We start from the raw sequence: 14,191 nt of genomic DNA on the forward strand, positions 1-14,191 counted from the left end.
TCATCTGCACTCTCTCCTGCTTCTTCCTTGACTCCGATCAGTCTTATGTTATTCTTCTTTGTGTCGTCTGGCAGCTGCTGGATTGATTTCTCATGGTCCCTTACTATTTGAAAGAAATTTTTCTTTTCCTGGTCACTAATTGCAATCTTTTCTTCTATATCTGAAATTCTGTCGTCACATTGGCTCACTGTGCTGTGTAAACATTCAATGGAGTTTTTAATCTCTTGGAAATCTGTTTGCATCTGTTTTATGGATTCCATTTGTTTCCTATGTTGGAATTCCATGATGTTCCTCAGCTCTATTTTTTTTATCTGTGTCCTCTTTAGATTTATTAATCATGTCTTGTACTATGGGCCCAATCTCTGCTGTTATCTGAGGAATTATTTCTGATTTCATTTTTTCTAGATCCTCTTTTGTTGCCAGTTCAGGAAGTCCAGGTGGTTGAGTATCAGATTGTTCCCTCTTGTTTCTCTTTGGGGTTGCTTTAGGTGATCTGGAAGTCTGTTTCTGAGACTTGTTTTCATGTCTTCTCATTTCAGCAAGGGTTGGGGGGTGGGGGGGTGTGTGTGGTGCTCATGCCCGTGCGACTCACCTTCTCCTTGGTGCTGGGGGTGGTGATACGGCAGCCCAGAAGACTCCTCCTCAGCGCTGGGGTCGGCTCTGCTCCTTGGTTCTGGGGGTGGTGTTACGGTGGCCCGGAAGGCTCACCTTCTCCTCCTCAGCAATCGTGACAGCTCTGCTGTTTGGCACTGGGGGCAGTGGTATGGCAGCCTGGAAGGCTCCTCCTCAGTACTGGGGGCAGCTCTGACTTCAGTACTGGGGGTGGTCGTATGGCGACTGGAAGGTTTACCTCCTCTGTGCTAGGGGCGGCTTTGATCCTCAGCGCTGGGGCTCATGGTATGGCAGCCTGGAAGCTTCATCTCCTTTGTGCTGGGGCTGGCACCTTGGTGCTCCTGAATTCTTGATGTGCCTTATAAGTGAACATACTGGTGATGCACATCTGTAATCCCAGCACTCTGGATGCAGAGACAGGAGGCACAGGTGGAGTCCAGCCTAGGCAACTTAGGGAGATGTTGACTTTTTTTTGGTACTGAGGATTGAACTTGGGACCTTGTGCTTGCAAGGCAGGCAGTGGCACCACTGAGCTAAATCCCTGGCCCAGGAGATGTTGACTTTTAAAAAGGGGTTGAGATGTAGCTCAGTGTGAAGGCCCAGAGTTCAATCTGCAGTATGAAGGAAAAAAAAAAGAAAATACTAGGTTATCAATGTATTACATCTTCTCCTGTGTTTGCTTGTATTAGGGAGTAATATAATTTTCCTCCTTGAGTTATTTTTGCAAATATCCCAATTTTAAGATTTTTTTTTACCTGTTATTAAAAATGGTAATTGTTCTGAATTCTCAGAAAAACCTTTTCTTCTTTTTTAAGTGATACTCCCTACAGGAGCTCATTATACTGTTTTATGTTCTTTATTACACATAGCACTTAATTGTATTTTGTATTTTTCTTACCTGTTCTAGAATGTAAACTGCCTAAAGATAAAGATTATCCATCTTCTGGGCTGAGAATTTAGCTCAGAGATGCCGTCGCCTGCCTCACAAGCGCAAGGTCCTGAGTTCAATCCCTGGTACCAAAAAAAAAAAAGATTATTCATCTTCTTAAATTCACATGCCACAATGAGTAGCACATAGTAGGAACACAAATAATTTTTTTGTGTTTTGTTGAGACAAGGTCTTGATTATGTAATTCAGGCTGGTATTCACCTCACTATGTAGCCCTGGCTTACCTCAAGCTCATGGCAATCCTCTTGTCTCAGCCTCCCAAATGCTAGGATTCCAGGCATGCACCATGATACCCAGCTCATTAAGAAATTTTTGTAGAAAAAAGCAATAATATAGTTTCTTAAACTAAATTTTTAAGTTTCAAGTTGTTTTCCCCAAATGAAGGGTTTTGATCAGCAAATCTATGTTGGCCGATCCCCAGTCTTTACCAGTTTACAGACTTGTAACCTATCTTTGTTATTCTGTTATTCTTTTTTTTGGTACTGGGGATTGAACTCGGGACCTTGCGCTTGCAAGGCAGGCAGTGGAACCACTGAGCTAAATCCCCGGCCCCAAGTTACTCTGTTATTCATTATTTTGTTTTTTTGCTGTTGTTGTTGGTTTTTTATTTTGTTTTGTTTTTGTTTGTGAGACAAAGTCTCACTTATGCAATTCAGGCTGGCTTTGAACTTATTATGTAGCTGTGGCTTGCCTTGAGCTCATGGTAATCTTCCTGCCTCAGCCTCCTAAGTGCTGGGATTGATAACAGGCACGTACCACCACGCCTGGCTAGTTTTCTTTCTTTTATTCATTTATTAGTGCTTTTTGTGTGTGTGTGATGCTGGGACTTGAACCCAAGGCCTCACTTATACTAGGCAAGTGCTCTACCAGTGAGCTGCATCCTTACACCTTGATCTGTTTTCTTGAAATAACCTTTCTCATCATGCACTACACATTTACTTGACATCTGCAGTGATCACCTGTTTCCCTTTTTGATTTGTAATTGTAATGCATAAGCTTCTTTATGCATCATTTATGTTATTTTTCTGCATATATACATGTATTTGCAGTTTATATGCTGCCTATTTTCTCATTTAACTTCAGAATATTATTTTCTTTGTATTACCAATGTTTGCATTCCCTCATTCAGTAAAGCCTGCTATTTACTGAAGATCTGTGGGGTATTCTGTTCCATCTTCTGAATAATTTATTAAAATATTGCTTAGAACTGGTTTCTTTTTCTAATATGTAGACATCTCACTAGTTTTACTCTTGGATTCATAGCAGTACCCATTTACCTTACCTTCTGTTTATTGTCTCTGTTTGTCAATCTAGAACAAAAATAGCTTCTTTTATCCGTGTTGAGTCAATTTTTAATCGTATGTATGTAAGTGTGGATTCTAGCTAACAGAATCCTCTGAGTCTAGACTGCATTTAGTAGTCTTTCATCCTAAACAGCTTTCCTTTAAAAAACTAGAATAACATGTGTTGCTGTCTTTTTATAGTTATTAGTACTGTTTGGGAGTTACTAATCCTGTCTTTATTTATGGAAACAACTAGTTGGCCAGCTGTACAAGTCAAATAGCTATGAAACCTTTCTTTTTTTTTTTTTTTTTGGTACCGGGGATCGAACTTGAGTCCTTACGCTTGTGCAGCAGGTGGTGAAACCACTGAGCTAAATCCCTGCCCTATGAAACCTTTCTTAAAGATATGGATGTTGGTGACAGTCCACACACATCTTCTAGCAGAGTAGCCAGGTTCTACAACTGCATCATTGAATTTCTTAAATACTCTTTAAGAAATATGTGTAAATTCAATTTTTAATAGTTATGGTATGTCCTGTATATCTGATGGAACAGTTATATTCCATTTTCTGTAAGAGAATAGGAATCTTTTTATCATCCTCTTTAAAGACAAATCCATTCAATATTTTCACTCTTTTACATCATGAAAAAATATCTTTAACTGTTATTCCCTAACTAGGTCATGATACATACGTCTAATAAAAGGCTGATGAGCGAACAAATGGCAGAATATTCTAAGATTGTATCTTCTGAAAGACTTTTAAGTGAAAAAGGCACTTAAGTGAGACCATCTTAAAGAGCTGGAACTGACACATAATCTCCAGAAATGGGTACTGTTACATAATATATGATAGGAAAAGATTGTTTAGAGATTCAAGATAGCCTTCTGTATTTGTCTTTGCTCTTGGCTGGAAATGTAATATTTTCCTTTACATGTTCGTAGGAGAATGAAGATTTAGACTGGAATTTACTGAAACCAGATATTTATGCAACAATTATGGACTTTTTTGCATCTGGCTTACCCCTAGTTACTGAGGAAACATCTTCAGGAGAAGCAGGTAAGTATTTCTCTTTTTTTAGACTTTTCTACTTTCTTCACATTTGCCTTGATTTCAGAAGTGATCTCTCTCTCTCTCTCTTTCTCTCTCTCTTTTTTTGGTATCGGGGATCAAACTCGGGACCTTGCACTTGTGAGGCAGGCAGCGGAACCACTGAGCTAAATCCCCGGCCCCGACTCTCTCTGTCTTTTTACTGTAGATTGAACACCAGGTCTTCACACTGAGCTACGTTTCCTGCCCTTTTTATTTTTTTTATTTTGAGACAGGGTCTAAATTGCTTATAGGCTAGACTTGAACTTGCAATTGTCCTGCCTCAGTCTCCCAGGGTGCTAGGATTATAGTTGTGTGCCATCATGCCCAACTTCTTTTACATTTTTAAAATCAATATGCTAGGAATAAAATGGTGTCTTATTTTAATTGCATTTCCTTAATACCAACACTGAAGGTTTTCACATGTTTACTGACCATTTAGTTTCCTTGTCACTAAATTTCCTGTTCATATTCTTTGCTAATTTTTTAAAAATTGGGTCATATGGGCTGGGGATTTAGCTCAGTGGTTCTGCCTCCTGCCTCGCAAGCACGAGGTCCCGAGTTCAATCCCTGGCACACCCCCCCCCCCCCCCAAATTGGGTCATATGTCTTTAAAATTGATTTGAGAATTTTTTTTTTTTTGGTACTGGGGATTGAACTCTGGTCCTTGCCTTTGCGGGGAGAATGTTTTTAAAAAATATTCTGGTATTCATCCTTTGTTAAGTTTATTTATAATGTATAAATTCTTGCTAACCATTGCTAGGACCTGGGGATTATCTCAGTGGCAGAGACTATGCTTAGCATATGTGAGGCACTGGGTTCATTTCCTAGCAGCACAAAAAAAGATAATAAAAAGACATTAAAAGCATAGTGAAAAAGATAAACCATGTTTTTGTTTTAGTTTTCTGCACTAGAGATCTAACCCAGGACCTTATTCATACATGTACTTTATCACTGAGCTACATTCTCGGGCCCTACATATTTTCTTGATGGATATATACATTAAAATGATGCCTTTTTTTTTTTTTTTTTGGTACCAGGGATCAAACTCAGGACCTTGCGCTTGTGAGGCAGGAGGCAGCACCACTGAATTAAATCTCTGGCCTCTAAAATGGTACCCTTTTTTAGAGCAATTTGAATAAATTTGTATAAAAATACGCAGGCCTCTGTGGGGATGGGGCTGTTAGGCTCAGTGATATAGCTAGTGCAAGGCCCTGGGTTTGATCTACAGCACCTCAAAAATAAACAAAAACCCATAATCCTACCACTTAGAATTTATCTCATGGATGTATTTGTAAAAGTACACCAATAAATATTTATATAAACAAAATGCTGTGTTTGTTAAAAAATAGCTGCAAACTGTAAATGCCTAAAATAATGAAGAACTGACAAAGACAAACCTATACCTATTTTAAAAATAGAGGCATATTTTTAAATGCTGATATGGAAAGACTTTCAAGATATATTAAAAGCAAATTATAGAATAGTGTATATAGTATGATCTCATCTGTGTAAACTCACCCATATAAATGTAAACATGTCTTAGAAGGATATCCACTGAACTCATGATAGTAGTTGTCCGTGAAAGAAGTGGTGGGGAATAGGACTTAGGTTTGTTGATGTAAGAGACTTTTAACTTTATTGTGTTTATTTTTTTTATTAAAAAGGGCCCAAAGCGAATATTTAATATTAATAGTATTTATGGAGTCACCAGTGATGTAGTGTTTGTTACAGTGTAATAATATGGGTTCTCAGCATTTTGGGGTTTTCCTCAGGTAAGTAAATTTTTCAAAAAAGATAAAATGCTTATAGAAAGACATAGGTAAAGATTAGTGTATAACTTTACACAAGTAAAGTGAAAACTATAATGAAGCAAAATGAAAAACCATCTTTTTGTTCAGATTTATAGAATATGTCAGAAATTTCCAGAAAGCTTGCATCAGTATTTAGTATGGTTATTTTTTTGAAAATCACTAAATTGAGAAACTGAAGATATAACTTGAAAAGTAGGCATGCCTCCTTACCTCAAAATTTCCATTAAAATTCAGATAACCTATTTGCTGTGCCACTTTTCAATTCTTGAGAATGATAAAAATTTACAAATTTTGTAGCCAGAAATTTCAAGCCTTGACAGGATTAGCAAATTAAGATATTTCAGTTTGCTTGCGTTTATCACCAAATGTTGAGTTGATCAATATTCCTTAGTTTTTCTTTAGAGAACTAAATGAAGGATTCTGTTTTCCCCACATCAACTCTGTCACATTCTATATATTCTATACATTTTTAATGAGCCATGAAATTGAAACCATCCTATTCTATCACTTGTACTCACAAGAATACTGAATTTCTGCTATTGATTTATAATTGTTTCTAGCTTCTGAAGAAGATGATGAAGTTGTGGCAATGATTAAGGAATTATTAGACACTAGAATACGGTATGTACTCCTCTCCACCTGAAATCAAATGCCGAAGAGGCAGTTTTCATCATAGAAATATACTTGTAGTTGTCCATGAGACAATAGTAGAATTCCAAAGTAAGTACAAGTTCATGTAAACAACAGTAGGTAATTATAGCAATTGAAATTAAAGCCTGTATATGTAATGACAATGTGTTCTAACTTGAAAACCACTGAGAATAGATTTTTAAGTATTCTTACCACAAAATTATGTATGTGAGCCATATGTTATTTAGCTTGATTTAGGTATTCTTCACCATCTATATATTTTAAAACATAATGTTGTACATGATAAATATATATGATTTTTATTTATGGATTAAAAAAAAATTTTTTTGAGGCAGGGTCTCACTATGTAGTTCAGGCTGGCCTTGAACTCACTATGTAGAACAGGCTAACCTCAAACTCTCAGCAATCCTCCTGCCTCAGCCTTCCAAGTTCTGGGATTACAGATGTGCGCTGCCATACCCAGCTGGATTTAAAATAATTAATTTGGCCTGGGGATTTAGCTCAGTGGCACCACACCTGCCTCGAAAGCTCAAGGTCCTGAGTTCAATCCCCGGTACCAAGAAAAAAAAAATTAAGCAAAAGAAAATTAAGCCTAACACTCAGAGGTTCTCCCCATAAGGAACTTGCTTAATTTTTGCTGTGTACAGAGGAGGCTGAGAAATCAAACAAAAAGCAGTTGAAAAACAGCAGAATTTTGGCAGTCTTATATTGCTGGAATGGGGACAAAAATTGGAATTTAGGATCTGTCCAGGATTCTGGACCTCAAGAAACATCCTGGCTCTTGATTGGACTTTTTTTAGAGAACTATACCCTTGAAATGAGGCAAACAAGAAACAGACCATTCTTTCAGAACTGAAGTCAAATATCAAGTCAGCTTAATTCCAGAGTAGACTGACCTGTTGCTGGAAGATAAGACAAATCCTTTCTGATGTACTATAGTCTGGAGTCCTGCCTGGGCAATTTAGTCCCTGTCTCAAAATAAAAATTTTTAAAGTGTTAAGGATGTTGCTCAGTGGCAGAGTGCTTGCCTAGTATCACGTTCTGGGTTCAATCCCTAGTACTGCAAAAAAAGAAGAAAAAAAAGAAGAAGAAGAAGATAGATGAAAAGATGGAGAATTTAATCAGAGAACTGGATTCTATAAGAAATACTAATTCTGCAAATAAAAATACAACAAAATTTAAGAATTCCTTAGAGTCAGGTATAGTGGTACACACCTTTAATCCTTTAATACCAGAACTTGGGAGGCTAAGGCAAGAGGATCACAAGTTCAAGTCCTGCCTGGGGAACTTACCAAGATGGCATTATAAATCCAGATATCTGCGTAGTTACATTTAAATGTACATAGGTGGATTAACAACAAAAAAAGAGCTATCAGACTAGATGTGAAAAAACCAACTATGTACTGGTTATAAGAGACCTCACCCTAAATATAAGGGCTATAAAAAAAAAAGATGGAGAATCTATAGTATTCAAAAAATAAGTAAGAAAAGGTTAATGCAGTTATACAGGTACCTGACAACTGTGCCTTACAGCTAAAGACATTACTAGAAATAAAAAGAGATCTTTTGACAGGGCATTGTGGTGCATGCCTATAATCTCAGCTGCTCAGGAGGCTAAGGCAGGAGGATCTCAAAGTCAAGACCAGTCTGGGCAATTTGGTGAGACCTTGTTTCAAAATAAAACAAAAAGGGCCAGGGATGTAGCTTACCTCTAGAGTGCTTGTTTAGCATGCATGAGGTCCTGAATTCAATCCCTAGTACTGCCAAAGAGAGAGAATGATTTTTCATATTAATAAAAGGATAATTTCTACCAGGAATATATATAATCTAAAATATATGTATCTAATAACATAGATCCAAAGTAAATGCAGGATATTTGACAACATTAAAAGTAGACATAGATAATCCACCATTATGGTGAGAAACTGACACTTCTCTCTCAAATAGAACAAACATAAAATAACCAATAAAGGTACAAGAGTTTTGAACACATAATTAACTAAATTATTGACATATGGAAAATTGCACTCAAGAAAAAATATTTATTCAATAGTACATGGAATGTACTAAAACAAACTATATGATGAATCATAAAGCAACCCTTAACATATTTCAAGGATTGAAATCATAGAGAGTATTGGATTTCCATGCTGGGAATTAATCCAGGGACTCTCACAAGCTAATAAACACATGCTGTCCACAAATATTATTTCTGACTACAGTGTGATTAAGCTAGACCTCAGTTACTAAAAGGTAACTACAAAATCTCTGTATATTTGGAAACTAAGCAGCATTCTTCAGAAAGACCTATGGATTGGACTAGGAGTATATCTCAGCGGTAGAGCACTTGCCTAGCATGCACAGGGCACTGGGTTTGGTTTCCAGGGTTGAAAAAATAAAACAACAAAAACCTGTGGGTCACCAAAAAAATCATGAAGGACATTTAAAACAGGGTAATAGCTGCCTGATCTTTGGGTAAGCAAGTTTTTTTTGTATTGTTTTTTTTTCACTAGGACATAAGCAAACAGGTCAAAATCAGATGAGTGTGATAGTCCACACATGTAATCCACATCTCAGAGGCTGAGGAAGGAGGATTGTGAGTTCAAGGCCAGCCTGGGCTATATAGCGTCAAGGCTAGCCTAGACTACATAGTGAGATCTTGTCTCTACAAATATAAAATGGAAGAACAAAACATAAAAATCAAGGAAAAGACATGTAAATTGACTACATAAAATTGACTTTCTCTTCAGAAGATGCTTGCCATTTGTAGTGATAAGGCAAAACAGAGTAGAAGCTACTGTATTTATAGTATTTGTTTGCGCAAATACATATAAGAACTGCAAATTGGCAAGAAAAAAGAAGCATTTCACAAGACAATAGCCAAATGGCCAGTAAGCATATGAAAAAAGTGCTCAACCTTCTTAGTCTTCATGAATATTTGAATTAAACCACAATGAAATATCACAAATCCACTAGAATGTATAAAATGATTGACAACACCAGTGGCTGAGGATGTGGAATGTAAATTTATGGAACTTTGAAAAAGTATTTGGGTGTGTCTACTAAATCTAAACATATTTATATTTATCATCCATCAGTTTCTCTGGATCAAGACATATATAAAAATCGCCATAGCTACACTGTCCGTCAAAGCCCAAAATTAGTATTAACCCAAATGACTATCAACAGTAGAATATGTAAAAAATTCTGGAATATGAAATTAATGGAATACTATACAGCAATGAGGTTGAGTGAACTGTTACTATACTCAGTCTGAATGAATCTCACAAAGAGCAGAAGAAACCAAATACAAAAGAGTAAATACTGTATAATTTTAAAATAAAATTTATATTTATAAATTTAGAAGGTTCAAAACAAGCAAAGCTAATTACTGGCAATAAAAATTAAGATAGTGGTTGCATTTGATTGTCAGACTTCTAGAATGGTAGTGTACTGTCTCTTGATCTGGGTGGTAGTCATAAACATGATAGCTGTGTGAAAATTAATTGAACTGTAAATATATGATTTATTTTCTGTATTAATGCTGTATTTCAGTGAAAAATTTGCCTTAAAAAAGGAAAAAGAAAAGCTAGCATTTGACATTTTCCCTCTCCCTTTGTCAAAATATGTGAATAAATATACCTTAGGTTGTTACACTAATTATTAGGAAATCGGAAATTTTAAATACTCAAAGAGATTATTAAACAGGATGAAATGTAACAAGTAAATTTGGGGAGAGTTTGAGACAGGGTCTTGCTATGTACTTCAGACAAGATCAGGCGCATTTAGGGTGGTATGGCCATAAACTTGCTATGTAGTTCAGACTAGCCTTGCACTCACAAAGTAGCCCAGGCTGGCCTCAAACTCACGGCAATGATCCTCCTGCCTCAGCCTCCTGAGTGCTGGGATTACAGGTGTGAGCCATCATGCCTGACAACAAGTGAATATTTCTATGACTAAGTTTTGGCATGTTATTTGAAAGTTTAAAAAATTGAAATTGCTAATAAGACTTAGCCACAGTTGTTCTATATTTTAAAAATAGTTCTAACTTTGTGAATTTACTAATACAAAAATCTAAGCTCTGCATGTGGTGGTGCACACCTATAATCCCAGCTACTGTGGAGGCTGAGGCAGGAGGGTCACAGTTTCAAGGCCAGCCTGGCCAACCTATTGAGACCCTGTCTCAGAATTTTAAAAGGGGCAAGGGATGTAGCTCAGTGGTAGAGTGCCCCTGGGTTCAGTCCCTAGTGTGGAGAAGGGGGGGATCTGAACTCTGAGGAATATTACATTTTTTCAATAAAAACTTCTCTTTTTTCAAATGTACCACAAATATTTGTGACCACAGGCCGACTGTACAGGAAGATGGAGGAGATGTAATCTATAAAGGCTTTGAAGATGGCATAGTACAACTGAAACTCCAAGGTTCTTGTACCAGCTGCCCCAGTTCAATCATTACTCTGAAGAATGGGATTCAGAACATGCTGCAGTTTTATATTCCAGAAGTGGAAGGTGTAGAGCAGGTAAGCCAATATTTGTACAGTTTAGATTTAATATGAAAAGAAATTCATGACCTGACCTTTTGTCCAAAGACAAGATCTTTGTGTTGGAATTTTTATCAGATTAGAAGCCTCCTTATTTTAGCAGTAACTTCAGTGTTATGAATGCCTACTATGTACCAGACATTTTTACAACTATTGCCGCATTTAATCTAGTAATGCAGTGCACTAAATCATTCCCAATTTGTACATAAGGAAACTGATACTTATAGAGGGTATACTGCTGCTCTGATTGTAGAGAAATTATGAAAGAGAAATTCAAATTATGCAATATTTTGACAAATTCTAGAAGTTTTTAGTGGAAGAGCACTACTGCATTATCAACCTCTTGTTTATCTCTCCTTCTCCCTCCCTCTCTCCCTTTCTCCCTCTCCCTCTCTCCCTCTCTCCCTCTCTCCCTCTCTCCCTCTCTCCCTCTCACTCTTTCCTTCCCCCCCTCTCCTTTCCTCCCTCCATCCCTCTCTCCTAAAGCAGTACCAGGGATTAACTCAAGGCCTCATACATGCTAGTCAAGTGCTCTACCAGTGAGCTACAACTCTATGCCTAGCCCTACTTCTTATTCTTTTTGGTACTTGGGATCAAACTCAGGTCCTTGCGCTTGCACAGCAGGCAGCGAAACCACTGAGCTAAATCCCTAACCCCTTACTTCTTATTCTTAATCACACAGGCAAGGAGCTTACCAAGAAACCATGCTCTGTTGTACAGTAAAACAGAGGACTAAGTGTGGTTATAAAGCTTTAGCTATAGCTGATGTCTGCATTTTTTGCTGCCTCAACATGAATAAAGAATATACAGTCATAGTACCTCTCACTGCAGTAATGGCTGTATGAGAAGAGATTGTCAAAGAGAGAAAGAATATGTAGAAATAAGAAACTTGAGAAAACTATAATTTTCTGCCTTAAGAAAAAGTGCATTTCCCCCCAGCTCCTTTGAGCATCACTTATGACTAAGTGGTATTAATAAATACATCCTTTTGGGCCAATACATGCCATCTTTTCTTTCAGGTCTTTATCAGTCCTCTGCTTAGGATGAAGCTCTGCTATCTATATGTGTTTTAATATTGTGTTTAAGCATAAGCTCCCTGAGAGACTAGAAATCATATCTAGGTCTTTGTATTTCTCTGCAGCACCTAGCCCTGTGTCTTACAAATGTCTTTTACAAGTTTGTATTAAATTAAGTACTTTGGGATATTATTGCAAATTTAAAAATAATTCTGCCTAAAACAGGAGTTGTGGCCAGGCATGGTGCTACATGCCCATAGTACCAGCACTTGGGAGGCTGAGGCAGGAGGATCGCCATGAGTTTGAGGCCAGCCTGGGCTACATAATGAGTTCAAGGCCAGCCTGAACTACAAAGTGAGACCCTGTCTCTAAATAAATAAGTAAATAAAACAAAAGTTGATTTACAGAATTCTTTGGATTGGGTATTGCCGTGATTGGGTATTAATTCCTTAGACATAAAATATTCATTTTTATTCAACCCAAAAAAGAAATTATGAGAGAATTATTTTTCCATTGATTGTCTCACATCACATCCAAATTCATCTAGATTATAATAGATAATAATATTATTATATTATAATTTTTTTTTTCCATGTTATTTTAAGATGAGATCTTACTATCTTGCCCAGGATGGTCTTAAACTCCTGGGCTCAAGTGATACTCCTCCTTCAGCCTTCTGAGTAGCTAGGACTGCAAGTATGTGGCAGCACACCTGGATCATCTAATTTTTTAAAATTTATTTTTATTCCTTTATCCCCCATATGCCTTTTAAAAATTGAATTAATTGATACTTCTGTGGGTTGACAAATAAAGAACATTTTTATTCAGTTGTTCAGGGTAGAGTGATGAATTGACTGTTAGATTATAGATTTGAATTGGCATTTAATTATAGTATGTGTGGTGAAGTGAAAAACATTCATGGCTTGCCAGATGTGGTGGCGCACACCTGATATGGTCAGTACTCTGGAATGCTGAGGGAGGAGGATCACTAGTTAGGTTTTGTTTGTTTTTTTTTTCACTTTATTAAATTCTTTTATTGGTACATTGTAGGTATACAACACAATTACATTTCTCATTGGGAATTTTACCTTTACATAATGCATCTTGGTTCTTATTTTTTCCCCATTCCTAGCTCTCCCTTCATTCCCTCCAACTAGTTAGGTTTATATAACTCTTTTCCTCTCCAAAGATCCTAATCATTATTATCTGAATAATGTATTAGCTTGTGGAAAGATATTAACATTTTCATTATTTTTCTTAGATGATTCATTAATATTATTTTTCACTGAAATCTTCATATTTTTTAAGGTTTAAAATGATTTTTATTTGAGTAAGACCAAAATAATTGATTGATAGTATGGGGTTTTTTTGTTTTTGTTGTTGTTTGTTTGTTTTACTTTTTTTTAGGGATTTGTTTTTCTAGGAAGTATTTTTATAATAATAGTTTAGTTTAGCTCTACAGAATATAGTTCTGTAAATATGATGCTTTGGGGAAAAAAACAATACAAAAAGTTATTTGCCTCAGTCTTACAACTAGAGAATGCTGGTTTATCATTTAGAGTCTTCTCCCAGATGAGACTCTGCTACTGGAAGCCTCTTTAGAGACAAGTCACCTAACAGTGTTTTAATAATTTTGCACATATTTGCTTTTACTTCATTAGGATACCAGGTTATAATTCAAAGTTTTTACTTTGGGGCTATTGATAGATTTATACTTGCTGGATTGCCGTACATTGTTGTAGACTATTTCAGGTAGGCAGCTAATATGAAAATAAGGAAAACAACAATTTCTAATCCTTTTCTTAATTCTTCTCTTTGTCTTTTGGTTTTAGGTAATGGATGATGAATCAGATGAAAAAGAAGCAAACTCATCTTAAAATAATCTGGATTCTCTTTGGGCATAACAGTTGGACTTACAATATATACTAAGCTTTTATTAATATGCTGAGGAACTTGAGGAATAATAAAAATTCCCTTTCCTTAGAGAATAATATGTAAATATTGCATGTTTGCTTTACCTCATGAGTTATTTATAACTTCCTGAGTCATCTTCTGTACACATGGATTTTATCCAGGGATATTTTTATTTTTGTTCCTCATTTCTCATGGTGTTTTCTTTGCATAGTTCTTGAAGCCATTTAAAATACATTTTCTTTCATTTACTTTCTTTATTTTTTATATAGAAGTTAATAGGTAGAATGTTTTTTAAAATATTCTAAAACTGCTTAGCTTTTTGT

General features: G+C 36.3%; 1 protein-coding gene across 4 annotated transcripts in view; it reads left to right on the plus strand.

The window, feature by feature from the left end:
* Nfu1 (NFU1 iron-sulfur cluster scaffold) overlaps positions 1 to 13,945 on the plus strand; it is a 30,351-nt gene extending 16,406 nt beyond the window's left edge. For 3 of the 4 annotated variants that reach the window (XM_004849928.4, XM_021262511.2, XM_021262510.2), the window contains 4 exons: positions 3,788 to 3,902; positions 6,307 to 6,367; positions 10,743 to 10,917; positions 13,787 to 13,945. In XM_004849928.4, the coding sequence (XP_004849985.1) occupies positions 3,788 to 3,902; positions 6,307 to 6,367; positions 10,743 to 10,917; positions 13,787 to 13,831 (396 nt within the window). In that variant the 3' untranslated portion in view covers positions 13,832 to 13,945. Of the gene's footprint in view, positions 1 to 3,510; positions 3,675 to 3,787; positions 3,903 to 6,306; positions 6,368 to 10,742; positions 10,918 to 13,786 lie in introns of those variants that run through there. The other variant, XM_021262512.2, reaches the window with a different exon arrangement.
* Positions 13,946 to 14,191: the final 246 nt, after the last annotated feature.

Source organism: Heterocephalus glaber, unplaced genomic scaffold, assembly GCF_053883595.1.
Source record: "Heterocephalus glaber isolate CG9 unplaced genomic scaffold, H.glaber_assembly_v1.0 deba00001457, whole genome shotgun sequence".
Lineage (NCBI taxonomy): Eukaryota > Metazoa > Chordata > Mammalia > Rodentia > Bathyergidae > Heterocephalus > Heterocephalus glaber.